The sequence below is a fragment of the Oenanthe melanoleuca genome, chromosome 2 (assembly GCF_029582105.1).
Source record: "Oenanthe melanoleuca isolate GR-GAL-2019-014 chromosome 2, OMel1.0, whole genome shotgun sequence".
NCBI classification, from domain to species: Eukaryota; Metazoa; Chordata; class Aves; order Passeriformes; family Muscicapidae; genus Oenanthe; species Oenanthe melanoleuca.
In genome coordinates this window covers 35612498-35638782 of record NC_079335.1, presented here as the reverse complement: position 1 = coordinate 35638782, position 26285 = coordinate 35612498, and the positions used below count along the sequence as shown (strand labels likewise).

Here is a 26285-nt window from a genome sequence, read left to right as displayed (position 1 = left end):
CATCCCTATACAATCTCTGAACTTTTCCCATCACTTAAGGACTGCGTAACTCATTACAAAGGAGTTGAAAGCAGCCAGGTAAAACTCCTGCATTTGATGAAGCATCGTTCGTTCTCCCATCAAACCTGTACTAGAGCTGAGGTACCTGGGCAGGGGCAGAGCAGAGGGGATGTGGGCTGGCAGGAGAAGGGCTCTGAGCAGGCCTTGTCACCCGTGAGCTCAGCAGCGCAGACAGCCCAGGCTCTGAGCTGCGGGCTCCGGCCCCTCACAACCTGCTGTGGAGATGAGATGCCAGCAGCACCTGGGGTACTGCGTCCTGTTCTGGGCAAGAGAGGCAGGGAGCTCCTGGAGCAGGCCCTGGGCGAGCTCCAGAGTTGATCAAGGGCCTGCAGCCTCCCGTTTGTGAGGGGCTGGGCCTGCTCAGATGGCTGAGATGGGCCCCGTCAATCTGCCTAGGGAGGGTGCTCCAAAAGACGGATCCAGGCACTTCGTGGCAGTGCAAGCAACAGGAAAAGAGGCAAGGGACAGGAACCAGTACACAGAAGTCTCACTTGAATATGAGGAAGAACTTCTTTACTGTGTGGGTGACCATGCACAGGAACAGGCTGCCCCCCTAAAGACATTCCAGAAGAGTCTGGATGCAATCCTGCGCCATGTGCTCTGAGATGACCACGCCTGAGCAGGGATGTTGGGCCAGGTGCCCCACTGTGATCCCTTCCAACGTGACCCATCAGTGAATCTGTGACCCAGGAGAGGACAGCCGACAGGAGCGGCCGCGGGAAGGCGGCCCGAGCCCTCTGCAGGCAGCAGGAGCCGCTCCGGGCAGCCAGGCTGGGTTGCCTCCCGGCCCCAGCAGGTCCCGGCAGAGGCGCGGAGGAGCGGAGAGAACCCCCCGCGCTCCCACCGCGCCCTTCCCGGCCATTCCCGGCCATTCCCGAGCCGCACGCGCTCCCGGGCCGGCGGGGACGGGGGCGGGGGCGACCCGGGCCCTTCCGCCCGCCGCGCGCACGCGCACTGGCGGCCCCGCCCCCCCGCGCCGCGGGAGCCGCTGGGCGGCGGGAGGGCGCGCGCGCGCGGCGCGGCTGGCGCCCCACGTGACATGGAGGAGGCGGGGACGGGAAGGGAAAGGTCAGCGGCGACGCCGGCGGCGGGGGGAGCGGAAGGTCAGGGCGGCGCGGAGCGGAAGTGGGAGCCGGAGCCTTGTCCGCCATTGTGGGGAAGCGGAGCCCAGAGCAAGGGGGGGGAAGCGGCGCTGCGTCCGGCCGGCCGGCTCCTTCCAGCGGGAACCCGATCGGCGGCGGCAGCGAGCCCAGGCGGCGGCGGCGACAATCAGGCGGCGGCGGCGGCGGCGGTGGGGAGGAGGCGGCGGAGGCGAGCGAGCGGCCCCGGCGTGCGGAATCACTCGAGGCCCAGGCGGAGCGGAGCGAGGGGATCGCGGCTCCCCGTGAAGAATGTCAGCCACCAGCGTCGACCAGGTACCGCCCGCGGGGCGGGGGGGGCGGCCGCCCGCTCTCTCGCCTTCGCTCTCGCCGGCCCCGTCGTTGCCGCCGGCGGGGGAGGGCGGCGGCAGGGCGGCCACCTGCACCTTCCCTCGCCGCCGGGGCGGCGCGGCTCGCGGCCTCCTCCTTCCCTCCTCGCTTCGCTCCCTCCCTCGCTCCTCGCTCCCCGCCGCCATGGGGAGCGGCTGTCCCTCGCCGCCGGGATGGCGGGCCCCTTTCCCGGCCCGGCCGCCCCTATTTATAACCGCTGAGCCGCGCCGGGGCCGCTCCGCCTCCCGCCCGCCCGCAGCGCCCGCCGCCCTCAGCCCCGAGCGCTGCCGGCCCGGCCCCCGCCCGCGGCCCCCTTTGTGTGGGACCTGCTCGGGACCGGCTCTTCCCGGCGGGCCCCGGCTCCCGGTTCTCGCTCCGGGAGCGCCGTGCAGCCGGGCTCCCCGGGCGCCCAGCGCCGTCTCCTTGCGCACCCCGAACTCCCCCAGGCTCCTCCTTACCGCATCCTTTCTCTTCCTGCCTTTCGCTCTCCTCGCCCACCTTTTCTCCCTTCGGGCCTCTGGCTTCTCCTTTTCCCCCAGCCTCCGCTTCTTCCAGCACTTCTCATTTTTTCTCCTTGCGATGTGCAGCACTTGTTTTTTTAAACTTGGTTCTTCACGGAGCTTAGAATTTGTTACATTTTTTACCTTTGCTAGGCCTCTGCTGGTCTTTTCTTTCTGGCTGAAAACTAGGTCCTGTCTTGATCTCTGCTTCCTCCTTGGGTTTCTGGCCCTCCCCAAAAGTTTTAGCCCTGCAGTCTCTTGCCTCCCTTTATTTTCTTTCTGTACCTTTAATGTTTTGTTTCTTTTGTCTCTGTGCATGCTCTCCGGTTTCCTTTAAGCATTTATTTCTAGCTCAGTGATCCCTTAGCTTTTCATTGGTCTGTCTTTCATGAAGGCTGCTTCTTCCCAACTTTTTCTAGTCCTGTGTCTCTTGCTGGCCTTTGCATGCCTTTGTGTCTGGATTAGATTCATCCCAAAAGATAAGGTGGTTGGGATTTTTCAGGTTACAGAGATTTTTCCCATTTGAGGAGAGGGCAGTGTCTAACCAGTGCACCTCTAGGTGAAGCAGCCCTTAACACTGTTATGGTAACTCTGAGACAAATGTACGTGAAAGTCACTTGGAGGTGGTTACCTCCTAAACTTTCAAACCTCTGAATACTGAGCTCTTCAGGACTAAAAATTGTTAAAAGAGTGATGGAGTCTGGAGACCCACTCCTGCCTAATTGAAAGTAATATGAGAAGGTGAATTAGATTTTCATGGACTAGCATTTGTTTTTCTAAGTTATTTTATCTTGCTGTAGAGGAATTAAGGATACTGTAACTTGTAATGTTACATTGATTCTTAGTGCATGACAGATTAACAGTGTTTTGTAATGACTAATCCTAAAAAAAAAAAAAATCCTCCTTAAGGAATTATTTCCTTGTGTGAATTCTTTGTACAGACTGTATAATATTCTCAGTATAATTGCCTAGGTGAGGAATGCACAGCTTGAAGTTCAGCATATGATACAGCTCTATATTCCTTTATATATCTAAAAAGCAAGGCATTGTATGTTATTCTTTGATAAGTACTTGTCAGTCAATTTAAAAGATGACATATCATAATGAAATTTGGGTATTGGCAGGAATCTTAAGGTACTAACTTTTTTTAACTCTGTGCTATTTTTGTTTATTTTGTTTGCTTATTTATTTTTCAGGCCCAGGGGCAATTAAAATTCACTTGTTCAGCTTTTCAGCACCTGCTATTAAATCCTAGATGATATCAATGTTTTCAGTAAAATTTTATCAGGTTTTGGTTTTGTAGTATTTTAAAATGTTATTTTAAGTAATGTCACAACATTTTTATAATCACATGGTTTAGTATTATTTTAAAGTGATATTTAAGTTGAAAAGGGCAGAATTGGCAAATAAATAGAATTACACTGTAGTTGATATTAGAGGATTCTAACTGAACCTGTTTTCCTTCCCCCCTCCCCCCCACTTTTTCCTATATACAGAGACCTAAAGGACAGGGAAATAAAGGTAAGTTAATATCTTGTATTTCTGTATAAATCTGTAATATTGCTTTTATGGTGAATGATGGCTGACAGTCATAGCAAGAGGTTGTAGCTATAGGATGTCTGTTTTTTTCAGAGCAGGATGACAGCAAATTGTGTGCCAAAATGTTACTTCCCAGCACTTTTACTGTGACACAGCAGTACATCAGTTTACAATGTGTTATTTTGCAAGAGATTAATGTCAGAAGTCAGTTCAATAGTTACTTACTTTTAGTTGCCTTTGTGATATTCTTGTATAATCTCTTCTTAACAGTACACCTTGGGCCTTTCTGTGTAGTGAGTAGAATCACAGGAAGAATCTTTTGAACAGCTTCCTTAGTTTGCTAGACAGCAAAACATGTGACTAGTTACTCAAATCTGTGAGCAGAAAACATCACCTTCCTTATTCTCAGAATTTTTGTAGTCTTGCTTCATTTTAGCACCAGTAACTGATCTTTTGTCAGTGTTTTTAGGCTTTCTGCTTTTCTGCTTTTTTCATGTTTCTGTCAAGGTCTTACTTTTGAAATACCATACACAGTGGGATTTCTTTCCCACAGAAGGAAGGAACTAATACTAACTACTTAATATTCTCTCTAAAATTCTTGGCACATCAGTTGTAAACAGCATTTCAGATTATATCTTGCAGTATTTTGTTTGGAATTTGTTTTCTCACTAATACTCTATTTGGAATTTCTTTTTGCCTAAACAGTCTGCTTGTGCCCATTTAATTCTTAGCTGCTTAGCAAACTGAGCTATAGGATAGCATGCACACAGCTACCTCTGTGTGTTAATATCCTTATTATTCGTATACAGACAAGAAACTTTTTTTTTTAGCTCAGGTACTCTTTGCCTCTCTTAGTTCATTATCTGAACTAATCTAGTTGTTCTCTGTGAGCTGTCATTTAATATTATCCACAGCATACTTATTCTATTATTCTGTCTATGTGCAGATTATCTGCTTCTTGTTACATATATTGCTTGTGAGGTGGCACATGGTTCCCAGATCTCATTGAATTTGGCCTGTTCTTTTTAATTTCTCTGCATTTGGAGATAAAGGAACGTGTTTACCTCCTCAGCTGTTCTTAGTTTGGTTATTCTTGAATACTTGTTCTCTCTTTTTTCTTTACTCAAAGTGCACTTGCTAACTACTTCATGTTCTTGAGATAGTTTGTGGTTATACTTTCCATGTTGCCCTTAAATGAGAAGTCAGATTCATTGTTGATGGCTTTACAGTCTTTGAACTATCATTTCTGTGTTTTAGTGAGGTTAATTAGATGTATCTGTTGGACTCACACAGGTGGCTTTTGAACTATACTCTATATTTGTGACTTGGACTGGCAGTATTAAGCATTTCTATTTGGGTGTTATGTTGCAGTGTGTGAAAATGCACTAGTCAGCTTTACTTTGGCTTATTTATGTTAGCATATTTTTGTGTTCTATAAATTGCCACTGCTGTGGAATGTTTGAATCAAAACACATCTCTATCTGCTATGTAAGGAAGAGATTTTTGCATTTCTGAACTTGGATTTTTTTAATCGAGTGCATCCTTTTAACTAATGAATGCTCATGATGTATTCTCTTGGTGAGAGTATGACCTAAGTGAAAACTATAGTAAAACAGAGCAATTAATCTCTGTTCTGTTACATTATTTGGTGTAATGTCTGTTTAGTGAAACTAAGTTATGACTTAGCATTAGATTAAAGGTTAGACGATTGTGCTAACATCTTGAGTGTAGCACAAGTTGTTGGCTTTGGGCTAGAGGCTTTTTCAAGTGGTTGAATTCAGTCAGTGTCAGCAGTCCTTACTGACCACATATTAGCAGATAATACTCTTTCAGCTGTCATGATAGGTCTCAGCTTAGAGTAGTTTTGAGGGAAGATGTGATACTGAGTTAACATACCAGTCTGAAGTTGGTTCAGTGCATAAGATTGGTAATGTTAATGAGAATGGCAGAAGCTGTCCACATGTCTGGTAGAGGATATGAGAGAATGAGTGAGCAATAAAAGGGGTGTATACATATTTCATATTGAAATGAAAAATATTAGACCTGCAAACGATATTGGTAGGTAGCTGATTTTTTATTGTCTAGTAAAATGCCTTGGATGCTTTATTCTAATTGATCATAAACTGGTGTACTGTGTTTCCATCAACTACAATTTGTGGAACTGGAGTTCTAGTATGTAGAACAGTACTACCTATCTGTTGTGTCAGATATTTGTGGTGGTATTTCAGAGACTTTAATGAGTAAATCATCCTGTCATGAAAATTTTCTTATTCTAGTTGTCAACTACTATACAGTTGACGTAGAACATCAGAACTGACATCCATCAAATTAGGACCTATAGGGGCGTGAAGAAAAGAGGCATTCCTGGAGCTCCTTTTATTTTTTCCCTTTTGTTTATTGTGCCAGTGTATCAAATCTATCATAGGAAGGTGCTGACTTATTTTTACACTTGTGTGTATAGCAATTTTTTGTTTTGTAGGAGGCTTAAATGTAATTACTAGGTTTAAAACAAGAATGAAATGTTTCATGTTTTTTGTAGTATTTACTCTTCACATTAAGGTGTGATGACTCCTAATGAAAAGTTATTCTTGTGCCTTTAGCTATTAATTTTTGTGAGTATTTATTCCAAGGATAGTGGCAGTTCAAAGAATGTTAGCTTTAAATCCTCTATTTGATGAGTTGCTTCTTCCCAATACCTAATTACACTGTACGTTTTCAGTGTTTGCAGGAACATATGGTATTTTTAGGGTTGTATTGATACAGATATTTTTAGTACCTGTAGATTAGTTTGTATTAGTATTCTTCATCACTGCACTGTTCAATTGGAACACTTAACATGAGTTTTTGGGAGTGAGGCATTCATTTGCTCTTGTTAAATGTCTGTGTGGGCTACATTCTTCACTATTAACACATTATGTAAAGTTAGAATGAAAAGCTAAAGAAACATGTTTCCAGTGATTCTATTTCACTGGGAAATGTATATATTTCACTAGAAACAAATGTCAGTGTTGATATATTTTGTGTTGCTGCCTTAATATTTCAGTGCAGAAGGAATAAAAAAGAAAATATGGTTACAAGAATATTTTATGTTAGTTTTGTCAGACCAAAAATAATTCTGTCTTCAGTGACCTTTAGATACCTGTGGAACAATAAACACAGCAGATGCACGTTTTATCAAGATTAGCTGTCAGTATGAGGAGATTAATTTTGATGGGATACTAGTCTTGACATACATCTGTTTATTCCTTTACTTGTGGTTGCATGCTTTTAAGAAACTTGTATGCTGCTGCCCATGTTTTTCATTAAAATAGAATGTTTTTGAGAGCTGTGCTGTTTGTACTATTTGGTTAAGACTAAGCAATGGACATGGCATAGACAAAATGCTTTGAGGCTTGTCCTGTGTGTAACTGGACCAAATATGAAGAGGAATTCCAACTCATTAATATGTTACCATTGTGTGTAAATTCAGAATTATATGTGACCTTAACTGAAACTCTGTTTATGGTGGAAAAGAACCCCCAACACCTAATGTTTAATTTAAATATGGTGTTTAATTAGGAATATTGTTCTGTCCAGTTCTAAACTGCATTGTGCTCAGCACTGCTGGTGATATTTGACTCTTGCTAGTATAGGAATACAGTTTGCCAGTTTGTAATAACTCAAATGTCTGGTGTTCTTTTAAAACTTCAAGAAGGTTTTCAACGCACAGGTTGCTTTCTTCCCAGATAATTGCTTTGAAAAAGAACTTTTGTTTTAAATTACGAATTGTTACCTTTTTTACTGCTGTCTGAAGTTAATAAAATTTTCCAGGATTTTGATTATTCCTTATGATTATATCTATTACTTTGTCATTTCTTTCAGCTAGTTTCATTCACTGAAGGCAGTTTTGTTTTAGGGATGTTGAAGTCAAACATGAAAAAAAATTCAAGCACCACTTGGCTTTCAATGTGAATTCTGGGTGGCAACCCCCCTACCTCAATGAAGCAAGAAAAAACCGCTGACTCTTAAACACTAATTTCAGCAAAGTTGAATATTTAATTCATGCTTGTATATGCTTTTCAGAAGCTTTTGCTAAAAGAGGGAAACCATAAAGTTGGCTCCTAACTCAGTTTTTTAAGTTTCAGAAAATCTGCTGGTTTTTGTAACTTCTGCAGTTGTGGTTTTTCAGTGCACCTTACTGATCATCCTGAGACTTCCTTTTTTTCCCCCTACTGAACCTATTTGACAAAAAAAAAAATTGCCTTTGGATAACCAGTAATTTATTTTTGAGAACAGATCTTCATCTTCAGGTTGTGTAATTGAAAGTGTTGGTTTAAGTCCCTGTTCTGCTTTGCACCATGGGAAACAGTGGAACTTAGCAGAAATTTGTGCAGAGTGGCTTTGTTTGAATAGTAGCCTGGGGGATGGTAGAGAGACACTTCCAGTAATTTGGGCAGCTGGAGAATCCCAGGTAGGTGTAATGCCTTAGATGAAATGAAAGGTAATAGGAGACCAAGAAGAGCAGGTAGGAAGAGATTCCAGCATGTAGTGGCATATGTTTTGGAAAAGGCTTGTAATCACCCTTTGGGACTTAAGCTTTTATTTCTGTCTTGCTTTGTCACCTCAGAGCTTCAGTGATGTCACTAATGCAGTACAGTTATGTAGGAAATACAGGATTAAATAGCTGAATAGTGGTGTCCTTCGTGGCTGTCTTAGTGGGTAACTGCCTTTCCTCCTGGCAGGAGAGAGCCCTATGTTGCAACTTTCCCTGAACCTATTGAATATGTCTATAGATGGGGCTGGTCTGCACATTTGCACTTGGTCTGGTACTTCCGGAAATGCTGGATTTACTGCCTGTGCAAATAAGGTGTGCCTGTAGTTCATCTGCCTGTGGATCTCAGGAAAGAATAGACAGGAATAGTCTGTTCTAGTTGCTATCTTTGCAGACCTCTCCTGAGATCTGATCCTTATGATCAGTAGAATGAGATATTTTGTTTAAATTGGAATGGTGCTTAACAATAATATGTATTTCAATGTACAGGTGGTTAAGAAGTGTTGCCTAGATTAAAAGTGCAGCATAGATTTTCAAGAGAGTATTCTAATGCAGATTTGTTTTTAGTTTCAGTACAAAACGGTTCGATTCATCAAAAGGATGCAGTAAATGATGATGATTTTGAGCCATATCTAAGTAGTCAGACAAATCAGGTAAGTGAACATTGGTTAGTGCCTTGAAGTTAACTTTGAGGTTCAGCTGACTTCCAGACTTAGTAATGCTAAGAAATCTCAAAAAACTGACTTTCCTGAATATACATGGAAGTATAATTTTATATAGTATTTTGTTTTATGATGTGATCTCTTAAGCAGATGAAATATTCTTAAGAATTCTGGAAAGGCTGCAGTTAAAAAGCGTGCTTTGTTGTCTCATGCTCTTGTGCTTCTGCTGTAGCTTCAGAAGGATGCAGATACAAGAACTTGAGCTGAAAAATAAACCCTAAACCCTTGTATTTAAAACAAAATCATCCTTTTGGATGCAATCCAAAACAACAGTTTTATTGGCTCTGAGAATATATTAACTGCTTGGACATGACTTCCTTTAAAGGTGGTAGAAGTAGCTCACAGCTGATGGCATAATAGATGGAAGCTTAATATCACTACAGCTTGGTACAAATCCTCTGCCAAGAAGCTAATGGCTTGACTTCCAGAGCTGTGAATTGCCTCTTAGTTGAAAGTTAATATGAGTTATGTTAAGTTTGTAAACTAGAGTGATCTTGAGAAAGCGAGCATGCAAGTTATTAAAAAACTTAAGAATTTTTGCTTGCCTTCACTTTTTTTTTCCAATAATACAACATTAAGGAAGCATCAGCTAGAGGATGATATATGCAATTTTTTTTTCTACAAAACAACAGCAGAAATCATATGGGGGTAGTCTTTCAAATGTCTCAAGAGTTAAATTGTGTGATTTCCCAGGAGTCTATGTGGAGTAGTACTGTTTTAATGCCCATTCTTCATAGCATGGATACGTTACCTTTTTTTCTGCTGCTACTCCTGAAACAAACAGGCATCCTTGCATCCATTTCACTGTAATATTCTGTTGGAGTCTCCAATTAGAAGTGAGAAATATGACAAAATCTAAGAAAACGTCAACTTAAAATCATAGTTGCAGCTATTTCTCTTTAGTTATGAAGGTACAGTTATGAGTAGCTTGTTTTAGAGTAGCTTGTTATTTTCTTGATACTGTTGGCATGGGGGCATTTTAAACCTTGCCTAGTAGCTAAAAATGAGGATAATGCTCCAGAAAAAATTGTCAATATTGCTGATTTTTTAAAATTTTATTTTCTTGCAGAGCAACAGCTATCCACCAATGTCAGACCCATATATGCCTAGCTATTATGCTCCATCCATTGGATTTCCATACTCTTTAGGTGAAGCAGCATGGTCAACTGCAGGTGACCCTCCAATGCCATATTTGACAACTTATGGACAGATGAGCAATGGTGAACACCATTACATACCTGATGGTGTATTTAGTCAACCCGGGGCATTAGGAAATACCCCTCCATTTCTTGGGCAGCATGGATTTAATTTTTTTCCTGGGAATGCAGACTTCTCTACATGGGGGACAAGTGGATCTCAGGGACAATCAACGCAAAGCTCTGCTTACAGCAGCAGCTATGGCTATCCACCTAGTTCTCTTGGGAGAGCCATAGCAGATGGACAGGCTGGATTTGGCAGTGATACTCTGAGCAAGGTGCCTGGCATTAGCAGCATTGAGCAAGGCATGACTGGACTGAAAATTGGTGGAGATATGACGGCTGCTGTAACGAAAACTGTAGGTTCAGCTCTGAGCAGTACAGGTATGACAAGCATTGCAGCTAACAGCGTGCCCCCAGTTAGCAGTTCAGCACCTAAACCAACCTCATGGGCTGCAATTGCAAGGAAACCTGCTAAACCTCAGCCGAAGCTCAAGCCTAAAGGTAATGTGGGCATTGGGGGCCCTGCTGTACCGCCGCCACCTATAAAACACAACATGAATATTGGAACTTGGGATGACAAAGGGTCAGTGGTAAAAGCACCCCCAGCTCAACCAGTACTGCCTCCTCAGACTATAATCCAGCAGCCTCAGCCATTAATTCAACCACCACCACTGGTGCAAAGCCAACTGCCTCAACAGCAGCCTCAGCCACAGCAACCACAGCAGCAACAAGGACCTCAGCAGCAGGCCCAGCCTCACCAGTTGCAGCAGCAGCAGCTGCAAAACCGCTGGGTAGCTCCTCGTAATAGGGGTGTGGGCTTCAGCCAGAACAACGGAGCTGGTAGTGAGAACTTTGGTTTAGGTGTTGTATCCGTCAGCTCCTCACCTTCTGGTGTGGAAGTGCACCCAGTGCTGGAGAAACTAAAGGCCATAAACAACTACAATCCCAAAGACTTCGATTGGAATCTGAAGAACGGACGTGTGTTTATAATCAAAAGTTACTCAGAGGACGATATTCATCGCTCCATTAAGTACTCTATCTGGTGTAGTACTGAGCATGGTAACAAGCGCTTGGATGCTGCTTACCGGTCCCTGAATGGAAAAGGCCCACTCTATTTACTCTTCAGTGTGAATGGCAGTGGACACTTTTGTGGAGTGGCTGAGATGAAGTCTGTTGTGGACTACAATGCATATGCTGGTGTCTGGTCTCAGGATAAGTGGAAGGGGAAGTTTGATGTCAAATGGATCTTTGTCAAAGACGTTCCCAATAACCAACTGCGACATATTCGCTTGGAAAACAATGACAACAAACCGGTTACCAATTCGAGGGACACTCAAGAGGTACCCCTAGAAAAAGCCAAGCAAGTGCTTAAAATAATTGCTACTTTCAAGCATACCACCTCAATCTTTGATGACTTTGCACATTATGAGAAGCGTCAAGAGGAGGAGGAAGCCATGCGTAGGGTAAGAAATCAGTGTCATTACAATAGCTCTTTTTTTTCTGTTTTTGGAAATCTTGTTTTAAATTCATCTGGAATTTCTGTCTGCAAGTGTTAAACCAGAAAGTGGTACTTTTTACTACAAGTGTCGACTTCATAAAGCTGGCTCTTCATGAAAAAATTTAAGTTCCTGTAACTTGTTTGTTAGTTCAGTCATCTGTTTAATTACGATACTAAGGCAGGCCTGAATAAGCAGACATCCAGCATGTTCTACTTCTTCAGTGCAAATGAAAACTGAATTGAGTCAATTATCCATAACTGAAGTCTTCTTGCTTAGATTTTTACAGTTTCTAGGTGTCACAGAAAGGACCAGAAATTAGAGAAGTAGTGTACTTTATTTAACATAACATTTCAATTCATATTTTGCTTTAATAAAATGTTAACAGCATGATTAGTGTGAAAAGCAGGTTCTCTCCTTGATTCAATTTATCTTTTGTGGAACTGTGAAACACAGAATGTGGTGATGGCTTGCATAGTGTCAAAATAATTTTTTTTCCTTTCCGAAAGTGCATTTCCTAAAAAATGTAATTTGTAGTTTATTTCTGAAAGGAAGAGTAATTACAATAACTCTGTAGAGAAACTTTTAGTTTTGAGGCATTTCAGGAAACCAGACAAGGGTAAAGCATTTAATTCAAGCAGTTTTATAATACTTGTCTGCTTTGTCTTTCATACCCTCCCTGATCCTAACAGTTGTGCTCACCATTGGCCACAGTATTTATTTTTCCTATACTTACTTTCTTTCCAGACTTGCCACTAACTGTAAATGTAACTGTATGATTTGTCTCATGGTTAGAAACATTTCAGGAGCTATTTTTACCAGTTAGAAGATAAGCAAGTATTTGTACTGATGGCAATTCCTATTTTTGATTTGTTGCTAATGATCTCTGTTCATCATGTCACACCACTCACTGAATAAAAACCCCCAAAAGTTTAGGATTTATGCTGGCTAGGGGCCTTGAGATATGTGAAGTTGAGAATTTGTTCACTTTAAGCTGACACATAGGTTGTGAAGCAGGTGAAATGTTTCTTTCTCTTAGGTCTCTAGTACTGTGGTGGTTTCACCTCTGTGTGTTCCTAATCCTTCAACGTGTGTTGCATCTCCTGTAGAACAATGTCAGGCATAGCCCAAGTCAATTTTACAGTTCTATTGCACAACTGTGTAATAAGTTAGGTTGAAAAGTTTTCTCTTATTGGGAGGCTAGGTGAGTGAGTATTCCAGTTGGGTACATAGTGCCTTTTGGATTTTTTTCCTAAAAAGAAAATGGATTATGCCCTAAATGACTATTGTTACTTTCAAGGTATCTCAATGACTGGGTAATTCACTGCTTTCTTAACTACTATTCAATGTAAGGAGCAAACTTTGACTTTTTCAGGCTTTGGTGCAGCTTTATCAAGTGCAGAATCAACAGGCAATCAAGGGAGGTGGTTGTCCCACCCTACCCTGTGCTAGTGAAGTCATGTATGCAGTTTTCAGTGCTACAATATAAGAAAGACATAAAGCTATGAGAGAGCATCCAGAAGGGCCACAATGATGGTGGAGGGTCTGGAGGGGAAACTATATGAGAAGAACCTGTGGACACTTGATTTGTTCAACCTGGAGGGGACTGAGGGGAGACCTCATTGTGTTCTCCTGAGAGGAAGTGGAGAGGCAGGCACTGATTTCACTCTTGTGACCAGTAAGAGGTTTCCAGGGAATGGCCTGAAGCTGTATCAGGGAAATGTAGATCAGATAGGAGAAAAGAGAGTGGTTGGGCACTGGAACAGCCTCCCTGGGGAAGTGGTCACAGCTCAAAGCCTGACAGAGTTCAAGAAGTGTTTAGTCAACATCTCTTGGGTGTTCCTGCACAGAACCAGGAGTTGGGCTTTGGTGATCCTCATGGGTGCTTTCCAGACACTCTGATTCTGTGATTCCTTGTCATTTTATAATGTTTCAGGAGAGCTAAGATTATAATGTGTCTCTGTAGCCTTCATGCTTCAGTATTTTCTAAATTTTCAAAATCTTGAGATATTTCACAAATAACTGGTTTGCTTCAAAAATAGCTCTCTTTTTGGAAAAAATCTTCACAAGCAAGTTATAATTCAGGTGTGCCCTAGCAACTCAGAAGGATTTTGTTTGTGGCTTTGTTCCCTCAGTAGTAGGTAAAAACCACAAAATGTAATGAAGAGAAGGAGCGTAGATTAGTGGAAGTCTTTCTATGTGTGCTAAACTTAAAATTCAAAGTGCTGAGTTCAGCATTTAGTGGGTCTTGAGCTAGACAACTGTGGTAATGGATATTTGAGTAATAAAGTAACATTGCTATTTGAATAATATCTTAAGAGAAACATACAGTATCTGTATGACTCAAGTAGTTCTTTGTTTCTTTGTGAATAGTTACCTTTCTGAACACTATTGAGAGAAAACATACTTGTGTGGCCATTGGCACTTTTACAGCATCGTATAAATTGGATTTATAACCAATTGTGAAAAATTGCTTCAGAGCTTTGTAGGTTAGTTGTGAGGTTTTTCTCTCTGTAGATGGATTTGAGACATGCCTTAAGCAAATGAATATAGACTGAAAAGATAGGAAGGTCAAATTAAACTAATGACATCTTCTGAGAGTTTATCTTGAGCATTCTCTTATGATTGAATGTTGATTTTAAATCTGTGTTTTTTCTTTTATCACAGAGTGTACAAGCAATCTGTCTTTAAATTGTAAACATACAGTTGTTAACTCTTATGATTCAAGTCTCTAAATGCACCAGTTAGTATTGTAAGCTCTGGTTTATGGTTAATTGAATAACTCTTTATTACCTAGTGCCAGCTAAGCTTTCATGGAGCTGAATTTAAATATGTGCACTTTCTACTGCCAGTATTACTGTGTAAATTAAGTTTGTGTTCATTTTCTTGGGAGCTATGGCAATCACTTTGTTTCCAGTGTTTTGGTCATAAAAAATATCATAACTTTTAATGAAATATTAAATGAATCAGGCAGCAATAGTCCCTTCCACGGTCCTTGAAATTCAGTTAATGTTTTCTTATTGCATAGGTGCTTACAAACTTTCATACAGCCAGGAATCTAAATATTGCAAACAGCAAATGATTTAGGGATTTAATTTACTTTATAACTGTTCATCATTAAAGCTAATTTATCTTAAAATAATTGGTTGTAAAAGTTTAATCTTAACAACTCAGGGGGATCAATAATTCATTTCCAATATGGCCTAGCGGTATGTTTTATTAAAATATGGCAGTATACTTCTGAAAGTGGAAGGAATAGTCTCTGATAAACATGAAACTTCAGTAACTTTCCCATTTGATAAAGGTTAGTTGAAAATGACAGAGAATAGTCTCTTTAAGCATGAATAAAGCAACTGCTTTATTTACTTTAAACAGTGTCTACCACTGTTTGATGTAACCCTGGTGTGGTTAAGGTATCTATCTGCAGCTGGGCTTGTGCAGTAATCATTCCTTTTCTCTTACAGCTCAGGTTCCAGACTCCTATTTTAAGCATACAAGTGCTATGATCTTTTACCAAAGGATCAGAGAAATGAGTGATGCTTTTCATGAGTTCTGTCAGACATACATTGAAATAATCTGGAATTCCATTTGTCCTTAGTTAACTGCTGCTTTGTGGTGTAAATGTGCTGATTTGTATGCATATTATTTAAAAAGATGTTTTATTGTCTTTCAGCAGAAAGCTGTAATATCTAAATAAATGAAACAGAATCCTGAAAATACGTGTTTTAAGATGACATAATTACAATTTAGAAAATAGAAGGTATTGAAAATAAAGAAAAACATCTTAATAGTAGCTTTGCATCTGGTCTTCAGCAAGTTTATGGGTGAAAATCAAATGTGGCTCTGATTAAAAATGCAGTTGTTGGCAGATTCAAACTTCCTTGCCCTCAGGTGGTGGCTTATTACGTGTTGTCCTAGGACTTCTTTTGGTGCTTTTTGATGAAGAGTTCTACTTTTGCACTATACAGTGGGAAAAAAGGTCATGGTTTCATGTAACTGTAGAGTGGTTTAGATGGCTTTCTTAGTGTGATAGTCCAGTAAAATAACTGATTTTTATTCATAAAGATAGAATTTATCTAATTTGCATTTGGATTTTTTTTTTACTTTTCAGAAAGCCTTTTAATGGCAGGTAAATAAGTATTTAAAATTTTAGCTTTCTTCTGTTTTATTACATATCTCGTAATAGGAATGCTGACATAGCTAGAACTTCTTGACTCTCCAAAGGATTAATTTTTCCCCCCTTCATTCTGATACCAATGTAACTTTTGTTTGTGTGATAATTGGGTCATAATCAGGCTGCACTGTTAAGCAGTGTAACTCCTTTCTTTCTAGGACATTGCTGACATTGTGCTTTATTTGATATTTCTTAAAAATATCTTGAAGGGAGAAAACATCCATCAAGACTAAACTGTAGCTGCTTCTTCCTCCTCTTAACCCCCAACCATCAATTACTATATTATAATGTCAAAATTGGATATAGATCCATTGACAGATTTTCAGTTAAGAAAAACAGGTGATTGACAAAAAGTTTTAATGCAGTTAAATGATATTTTAGTAAACTTTTAAAAGTTTGTGTATTTGCATCTAAAAGAGGGTTATGTAGTTACTATCTTCTGAGAAACATGTTCATTTCCTGTATGCTTTTGATAATGTTTCAAGGGACATTATTTTGCAATTTCCTTGAACTTCATATTTATCAAGAGTGTCATCTTCATAATTGGAAGTGAGAAAGTAGAAACAGGAAACACTTTTTTTCCATTCCTTGACAGTCATGAGATGAATCTGTACCCGTGGTCATGGGAGAAGATTATTTGGAGCTAGAATTATTTTGAACATACTGCTCCAGAATTTCCTTTCCATCAAGGTGTGCTTATTTGCCATGTCTTCATTTGCTTTTGCATCTTTAGTCTTTTGGAAAAACTTGAAAATGACCTTCATGTTCTTGTGTTACAGACACAGGGGTTTCAAATGTGCCTGTTTTCTGTGCATTTGGTGGAGTCTGTAGTTTCTGTTCCAAGGTATAAATTAGAATTCATTAGAGGATGGGGGTTGATGTTATGCTGCGGTCTCTTACAGTGACCATGTGAAAGTTTGAGTAGGGATGTTGCCTGTGTTTCTCTAGTGATGATAAGAGGGAAAGTGCAATATTGGACTGTTGAATAAAAGGGGTGGAAATTGATTAAACTTCCAGGCTTAGTTCTTAGCTACACTTGTACAGATCTCTTCATGTTTTTGTTTGTTGGTTGGTTTGTTTGTTTGTTTGAAATCCCTTCCTGAAAAGCAAGCTTACAAGGTCCTTTTTACAGAGTGGATTCAACTTCTCTTGCTCTGGGAGTGGAAAGACCAATTTCTCCTGTAAAATAGGGACCCCTATTGGAAAAGCTGGGAATATCAACCAAATGCTTTACTTCAAAGCCTGGGAGACCAGTCACTTTTGGGGATCTAATATCATGCTCTTAAATATCAAGGCAGCTACCTAAGACAAGATTTCAAACTTGAATTGAGCTGGATCTGTGACAGTTGTACCTTTTCTAAATGTTATATCCTTTAAGTTAGAATTTCTTCTTTGCTTTAAAAATCATAAATCTCATGTTCCAGAGTAGAAGCAGAATCTTAAGAATACTTAAGATATGTGTAAAAATTAATGGACCAGCCTTCTGCTTCCTTCTACATCTCCTCAGGTTTCAATTCTCTATTAAGAACAAATTGTCTAGAACAGTGATACTTTTCCTGCAGTTTGAAAGGAGAAATATGCCTGTGTATTGCAAGGAAGTTCCAGCCTGTTGTGATTCTTCACAGCCTTGCTTCATTGATTCTGCGTTGATACTGCAGATGGGCTAGCTGGCAGAAACTCGGTGGAGATTCCTGGAAGTGGTTTGCTGGAAAAATGGGACTTTAAGATATACAGATCTTTCATGTCTGTTAAAGCTGTTCCTGTAGATTCAGTTGAACTAGGATTGTTTTATATCAAAACCAATTTGCTTAAAACTTTGTATTCATCTAGCTGAAATATAACATTACAAATCTTAGCAGATGATAGGTTTTTTGAGCCCAGTTCTCTGTGAATTTTTCAGAGGTTTGGTAGTGTAGTTAATTGTGATGAGTAATTATAGTTTTGTTCTGTACCCTATGGATTATAGTCCAAATAGTAAAAAGTAAATGTAAACTTCCACGTTCACTGAATTTTCATATAAATGGGAAACCAAGGTATAGTAATGTAATTTTTCCTCATGGTAGATTAGAACTTGAGTTACACCTATTCAAAGAGTAGGAGTGGTGAGGCTTAAAAACTGCCTGAGAAATTCTTCACCAGTGTATTTTGTAAACCCTGCAGTGAATGTTATTTCCCTTCCAAGGATACCATAAGTTCCTTAGCAGAGCAATTAAATAATGTGTTCTTGCTGCCCATGGGCATCTGAGAAAAATGAACCCAGGTGTCAGAGTCTTTCTGCTTCTTTTCCTGGGACAGAGGTCATCACTAAATGCAAATTCCTATAGATTTGGTAGGAAGTTATCTCTTGTCAGTCTTCGAAAGCCAATGTTATACTCTGAGCATTGTTAACAAATAATTGTGAGGATCTCGAGGTTTTATTTTTTTTATCTTCTTTTTAATCATCTTGCTGAAATGGCTGTCTTGTAGATAATTAAAGTCTGATATTTCAGTGTATAACGATGTGCAGTGCTGAAGCAAAGCACTTGCTGCTTGTGCTTAGAATTGGCTGATCCATCACTGAAAGTATCCACCTGGGAAGACAAGAATGGAAGGGCTTTTCTGGCTCATGGAGTTCAAGCTTTGTTTCTGCAGAGCCTTTTCTTGTTGTGTGTTATCATTTCTCCACCTCTGCCTTCTGAATGGTTGTATCCTGTGGAATTTCAGATGGGGATTAGCTTCTTACTGCCTTTATCATTACCATAATGAAATAATATGGTCTGTTCATGTTCTACTAACTGTGCATGACTTTTATAAAATTTAATTTTTTTTACAGTAATTTTTTTCACAGTTTTTCCTATAATTGGAAAGTATACTTAAAAATATGTGTCAGTGACTAAGTAAAATGCCATCAAAACTAGTAAGAAGAATAAATTAGAAGTCTAGGTTTTCTGGCTTTTGCAGAGTTTCTTAATATTTATGTGCTTGAGAACCTTATATACTGTCTGTAGTTCAACTGATCTGCAGCAGCAGGGTCTCAGATCAGTATTAATTTGTAAAGCTTACTGAGAGAAGGAGCTACTCTTAAGTTGTAAAATCTTATTTGACTTTGTATGTTAACTTTGATTTTTAATTTGTGCCTTGTGGTTTTCATGTTGAGTCAAGGAATAGAAGAAAATTAGTGTTTAGGGAGGGAATGGCATCTGCACAGGAAAAATTTCTAGGTTAATTTAAGACTTCTAGAGATTCTTCTCATCTGTTCATTCTCTCCCTTTTTCCCAGAATTCCCAGAAGTGCTTCTCAGAGAAATGTGTCTGTGTTGAGGAGATGTACCCTCTTTAGTTGGGAGCTCAAGAGTGAGCAGTTAAAAAGGACCAATATTTTGCACCACTTTAAAGTTTCAGTAATCTAGTTGACATTAACAGCCAGTGATATAAATGGAGTAAACAATTTCTGCCATTTTTCACTTTTCTAGTAATCTGTTTTTCATTGTGGTTCTCAAGCAGTAAGGTCGATGCTTATGCTGTCCTAGCTTTACTGGTACACTGGAGCGAAATAAATTGCAGATTATGGCTGCTGCCATTAGTAAATGAGATTTCATGAACTTTGCTGTGGCTTTTTTCACCACCTCTACAGCTGGCTGCTCTGCCTCTGCCAGGTGTTCTGCCCACGCAGCACAGTTGGCAGAGCAGATGAGAGCCCGCGCCTCACTTCACAGAATGCAGTCTGACATGTTAGCTTACATTGCAGATGAGCAGGGCTTCTAAGTTGAAGATTAAATCACAGTTTGCAGTAAAGCAGCTTCTGAAGCTGTTGTGAGAATGCTCCCTCTTGGGAGAGGGGCAGAGGAGACAGCTCCAGGCATGAACGCTTTAAACATTGCAGTTCTAGGTTTGGTTTGGGTTTTTTCTTTTTTTTTTTTTTTTTTTTTTTTTGTTTTTTTTTTTTTTTTTTTTTTTTTTTTTGCAGTTATAGCTGATAGTGCTGGAGGGTGTGTGAGAACTCTGCAATTGGTCTGTGTAAGTTTGCAACCCTGGATAGCTTCCAAATGGACACCTTGAAATGCTTGCACTTGCAACTGCTGTAAAAATCAGCCAGAGTCATTCTTTCAGATCTGTCTTTCTTGACCTTGAGCTTCAGTTTGTGGGACCTTGGAAAAAGAATACAGCCAAAGACTGTAGTAGCTTCTTGTTAGGCTACATTTGCATTTATGTGTAGACTACTTAAACAAGGCTTTTTCATTCACCTTCTTTGTGGCAAAGAAATCCCAAAGTCAGGGTTGTGTGTGTCTCAGTAGTTTCTTTCAAATCAGATCAGGAAATGTTTTTATTGCTTTGAATTTTGAAATTTTGTTAGCACAGTGATTTCATTATATCTGAGGATAAATTACATTGCTGCTACTTCTCAGCATGGGGTCATTCAATTAATGCTCTGAATTCAGACAGCTAAAATCTGGGAGTAAGTCAGCTTTGCAGTTCAGACCAAGTTAATTTCATAGTTTTGTTTGTACTAGGTTGATGCACATTTCTAAGGCCTAAGCGGTTTTGAGATTCACGTTTACTTGGTTTGTGCAGAAAGTTATTTGCATGTGTGAAATGTATTCAGCATATGGTCTGCAGCTGACAGTACCTTTAATTAACCAATATGTTCCCATGTTTGATTTGAATGCTACTTAATTTCCATGTCCTGTTCATAAACTCCCCCTAAAACTGGCTAAGCTGACCATGGTGAGTTCTGAAGTGAAGTTGACCTTTGGCAGGGAATTTGCAGGAGGAAGTTTTCATCCAAGAGATGTGACAGAAGTTTCGCTTTTATCTAATTATAAGAAATGAAATTAATTGGGTAAAAGAGAAGTGGTTATGCTGGAAACTTCTACTCTGGTGCTGGAAACCTTCTTGGAGGTAAAGTCTTCTGTGAGTTTGTCTAAAGCCCCTCAAAAAACCCAAACACCAAAAAAACCCAGGAAAGTTCCCTTGAGATAGGAAAAGACAGTGGTCCAGGAGTTGGAGTTTGGTTATGAGTGGAATACCACTGCCTGTGTTTTGAATAAATCAGGTCTTTCTCTCCGTTTTGCCGTGCAGAGTACCAAATGTCACCAATACAATTTGAAGAATGTACTGTTCACTTGCTATGAAAAATGTTGTGCTTGTATGTCTGCGTGAAGTATTTTAATATAAATGTAGTAATACTTAATATTGAGACTGCAGGAAAGATGTGCTGGTGTTTTGAAGCCTTTTTTTCTCTGCAGAATTCGAAGCGGATGTAAAATTTGCAACACTTCCTTTATTTCATCAAGTGGAAGAGGGTAGTGAGGGTATCATTCCTTTTCTACTTTGAATTTTTATGAACTTAAATACATTTTGAGTTGAGGGCTTCACAAAGCATAGTTGGTCAGTTAATAGTACAGTAATTTAAAATTCAGAGAGTCTTTCTAGGCAGCTTGAGTCAGCGCTTATGTATGTAATACTTGCAAATGAACAGGAACTGATGATTTTAGTTGTATACAGGTTGTGTTTAAAACTGTTATACATTTTAACACTGCAGTTTCATAGGCTCCTACTTAGTACCACAGGTGTGTTTTTCAATACTTTGTGTAGTTCTTGCAGTTGAAATCTGCTAATATTAGAGGAATAATCTGAGATGTGCCTGAGCAGGCTATTTTTGCATGCCTTACATGCATAGTAAGGCATGAAGCCAGTCATCATCTGTTTTCAGCCAAGAGTGCATTGTTAAGATATCAACTTGTATTAATAACTGATACTTTTTTCAAAGATTGATAGTATCTTCCTATAAAAATATTAGTTATTAAATTCTACTCTAGCAAATGTCCAGACACACATCTGCTGGGGCCCTAGCTGCTCATTGTGGCTAGGACTGGGCTTTATTGCTTTGGTTTTCATCTTGAAGCAACTTGGAAATCTGTCTTGGAAAGGACTAGATCACCAGCAATAACCAGTATAAGTGTTACCTACCTTCTTTCAATAGACTGTCTTTATGGGAGAATCTGTATGGGGTCATATGCTCATTTGCCATTTTCTTAAATAGTTTCTAGCATAATAAAATTTCAGTGTGGTATTGGAGAGAGTGGTTTTGAAACTGTTGTTCAAATGCCTCCTGGATTATTTTGTTTTCCCTGCTATGTTATTGTTCTCTTTATAATATACAATAATAATAAAAATATGGGGAGTCATTTTATATTTTTATTCTCTTTTAATGGGAATGGGAACCTACCTCTCTTCCATGCAGGTATTACTATATTTCTTTAATGTGCTCGGTTGTACATATAAAGAAAGATATCATGGAAAATGCTATTGAAAGATAAGGTCTTAGTTTTTTACACTGACTGGTGTCTTTTTACAGGCTAGAAGATATATTATGAAGGCAACAATATGCAGTTTGTTCACTTTTTATTTTTTCCTGGAGGTAGTCATAATGCCTAAGTGTATGTTTATAGTGAATAAAGTAGAGGAGATGGAGCATGATGATAAAGCACTGAAAGTGTCATTTGTTATGTTAAACCTGTACTACATAGTATGAATTTGTTAATCCCTGATAGTTACAGTGCAATTAGTGTTTTAGCCCTAAATGCCAGATGTAGTCTCTCACAGTGCTGTGAGGGCTGTCTAGTTAATATGGTCCTCACTGTGGCTCAGGCTCATGTTGAAGTCAGATTTCTTTGTAGCCATTCCTATTTCACTGCTTTTCATTTTGTTGTTGAAAGTAATTTCTAAGAAAATGTATAGATGGCCTTCTTAAAAAAAAATATTGTTCTTACCACTTGAGCATTTGTATGGGAGATGAGGTGTTTGGCCAACTTTTACTTTGCCTTTTGATCTTAAGCACTTTGGAACATATTTATTTTATGGGGCTTTTAGGGAGATACCTGGGAACACCATATTTTTTCAGGGATATAATGGATGACAAGCTAAGCAGAAGATTTAGGGTACATCTTGCCTTGTTTGTAGGTCTCTTGGTGTCCTTGCTCAGTTCACTTTGTGCAATATTTTACTGTAAGTGAATCAAACTGACATCTTAAGTTCTTTTTTGATAGCAGTTTTTTGGAACGTTTGCCTTCTACTTTGACATACGCTTCTCTGTTTCTCTTTAAGAAGTTGACTTAAATTGTATAATTTCTTATTCCTGGAAGTAATTGAAGCTTTTACCTTGAAAACATGTTGCCTGATAAATTGCAAGTGATGAAAATGCTGTAATTAAAGCAAAGCAGATAATGTTGATCCATGTGTATTAACATGATTTTCCTTTTTTGTTTTTGTTTTTTTCAGGAGAGAAATAGAAACAAACAATAACTATATGGAGATGTCCTGCTAGAATACAACACTAATGATGTAGACTCTGGAAATGCCTAATATGTCTAAGAAGACGTTATTAAAGCTTTTTTCTGCTTAAGGTGACATCTTTGAACACTTTAACACGAAATTGACTCTTCTTGTAATGGTTCTCATCAGTGCATCTGCCCTTATACTCTCTCACCAAACACACTTGAGAACTGTACCTTCGTCAAGCACTTTCTGTCCTGAAGCTTTTACCAGTATCTGCTGTCTTTTGTATTTATGCATCCTAGCTAAGGCACAGGAGACCGAACGAATGCAAGGATTCATTAACTCTTTGAATTTGTTAAATACTAACATTTAACCATTAGAAGTGGTTCAATGATGTGAGATTCACATTGCTTCAACTTAATTTTTTCTTTGTTGTAGTTTTTTTAATTGTCAGTTTTTAGCTATTCAACAGATTAAAAGCAAATCATGCCATATTTAGTCCTGGAGTAAAACTCAAGTCTAAATGTTCATGTGAAAATTATTGTAGTAATCTTTTAATATGGCAAAGCAACTTTAAGCTGCAGTTTAGCCAAATGAATCGTAACATGAAATTATAATAGAATGACATTTCCCTTGTTTCAAACTGTTTGGTGTAAGAGAATATTAATATGCAGCTTGGTGGACACCACCAGTTAATGCACATTTCTTTATTTTTTTTTTTCCTGTAACATGTATACTGAAAAAAGTGCATTTGTCTGAGGAACTGTTTGTTTGCTACCACTCAATGAATCTCAGTTTTGAGTAAATGTACCTCAGTCTAAATCAGACTTTTTATGACCTTTATAACTACATTTAAAATAATCTTTAATTCCTATTTCTGGGTGTTTGCAAGCCTGACAGATTGCTATCATGAAAGTGAAAATTTACTCCTCTAGGTGATTCACTAGCTAAATAAACATAATTCTTGTTTAGCAAGCATATACTCTGTTTCTCAAATTTTTTTGTTTCATTGTGCCAACGTCGAGGTGTTTTTTCCCCCATTTGAAAATATTTTGAGAAAATTACTTTGGTCCATGGAGTTGACATTCATAAACATGTTAGGATGATTTTTGTTAGAACCATGCAACAAGAATTTTAGAATACATGTTAAACGGGCCACTTCTATACTAGTTTTTATCTTCTTAAGAGTATATCTTTTGTTTCAGTTCATATAACAACACATTCTGTCTGCTGGAAGAGGATATTGAAAAACTGTTAAGCGGGTGTATTGACTGTACAAATTACTGAACAACCTGTACCAAACTCCAGGGATAGCTTTCCCTTTTTAGAACAGCGATGGAGAAGTCAGATATCTTAGAGCTTAAAATAGCAGTAGCACATATTATTTGAGTATGTTTCATGTCTTACTGTCCAACACAGATATTTATGTTATATTTCAAGTCCTTCATTTACAGATTTTGGCAGTCAGATTTCTGGAGCTTAAGTAGCAAAGGTTTGTTTTCAATATAGATGATTTTGTTTTTTCTTCTCAAGCCCTTTGCACTCTTAATACCATGCAAACACAAGAAGTTCTGTGCACGCTTCTGGCTTGTTATTTTAAATATTATTGGAGACTGCAGACTAGCAGATATGAGTCTCATTTTTTACTGCCAGTTACCTGGAAGCTCAAAAGGGAAGCTACTCCTGTATTTTGGAGTAAAGAAGCAATGTCACTTAGATGTGTCATAAATAGCAAGTGGGATAAGGGAGGGATAAGCATAGTGCAGATTGTAAGAGGAGACTAGGAGACAAAGGTTTCAAGCCCAATCCCTATGAAATTTGGCTTCAGCCCAAAAATTACTGCCTCCATGCATATCTGTTTCTTGCTAACAGGTTTTATAGCTATTTGTTGCCCTCTGTGGGCTGATTTATTGCAGCCGTCATTGATCAGCTGAAGTGGCAAAGGTCAATATTGTGAGTCCAAAGAAAGATGTAGTTCGTCTGTGATCCTTCAAGGTATCAGCATGTTTCTGCTTCTTTGTTACAAAATATCTTACAAAAATTCCCACAAGTTTCCAGTTACCAGAAAGCTGATGTTGGAGTCAAGCGTTCAGGAACTGATTGCATGTGCAACCCTAGTTTGCTTTCACTGCAGTATTCATATTTTTGCAGGCTTTTTTAGTATTTCCTGCCTTACCCCATGCCTTTTTATTCTAATAGCATGAGCATTGCTATTATATTGAATCAGGTTTAGTATCAAGTGGGTTCATCACTCTGTTGCAGGCTTTGAAAGCTGGGAAGATGAGACGGGATTGTGAGAGAAGGAGGTGATCACATTTAGAGAGCCGTGACAGTTCTTACACTCTTCCAGGATTGTTAGCAAATCTACAAATAGAAGAGTTTGATTGCTGATGGTGTTAGTCATGTTGCAACCGATTTGCTGACTGCTGAGAGTTTAGTATGTGCAGCTGAAATTAAAAGAAATTTTATGTGCATATAAAGTACTGTAAAAATAGTATATAACATTGTAAAATCAGCTGTGGAGTGCTGTATTAGTTAATGGACATGTGAAGCTTCTAGCCTTCAGCTTCCTTATGCACAAGTTCTTTTCCTCCAGAAAGAAAAGGTATGGTGCTTATTATCTCAAATAAATGTAGAAATGCCTTTTTTTGGTCTGATTTTTCAATATGGTGAAGGTGTTACAATGGTTGCTTTCTAACTTGCTAATGGAGGAATCAGTGGAACCCCTTTGTGTTCCTGGTGCCTTCTCCTTTGTGCCAGCCTTTGTTTTCCTGTGATCCAAACAGTGAGCCAGTTCAAGCCATTTCTGCTGCTTTAATGGTTGGCCAGTTCTCTGTGATGTTTAGAAGGGAGATGGTGGGAGGGTAAGAAAGATGTGTTCTTTCAGAAGCAGGTACCCACTGTTGAATAGGCTTAGCTGCACTACAGCTACACACCTGCTGGTGGTGAGCCAGAGATGCAGCAGAATACTTAAAAGTGGGAAAGGCTCCCAGGGGAGAAAAACCAAAACCTGTTTCCAGTGTAAGATTTTGGTGGTGTATGGGGGAGATACGGTGTTGTCACACATTTAGTGATGCAAGAAGGGAGGAAATGCTGAGTATTCTTCATTTTGATTACTTTGTCCAGGCTGATGAGGCCTAAGAATTGTCATCGAAAGTTGCTGTGGAAAAGCTTGTCCTGCCAACACAAATGGGACAAACTAAGACTGTAAGAATTCTGCTCAACTTTGAGCTTCTTTGACTTTGTAACATCAGCATCTTTCACATAGTTTTTTTTGATATTTGACAGGAATAATTTGTCTGTTGAACATGCACATTGCTTTATTTTGAGGAACTTGGA

The 26285-nt window shown here is 39.5% G+C and overlaps 1 protein-coding gene across 1 annotated transcript; it reads left to right on the top strand.

Annotated features, from left to right (window-relative positions):
- The first annotated feature begins 1090 nt into the window (after window positions 1-1090).
- On the top strand, window positions 1091-25589 carry YTHDF3 (YTH N6-methyladenosine RNA binding protein F3). Its single transcript, XM_056484022.1, has 5 exons — window positions 1091-1475; window positions 3526-3550; window positions 8667-8752; window positions 9891-11483; window positions 22950-25589. The coding sequence occupies exons 1-5, from the start codon at window positions 1452-1454 to the stop codon at window positions 22971-22973; spliced, it is 1752 nt and encodes a 583-aa protein (XP_056339997.1). The 5' UTR covers window positions 1091-1451; the 3' UTR covers window positions 22974-25589.
- The last annotated feature ends 696 nt before the right edge of the window (window positions 25590-26285 follow it).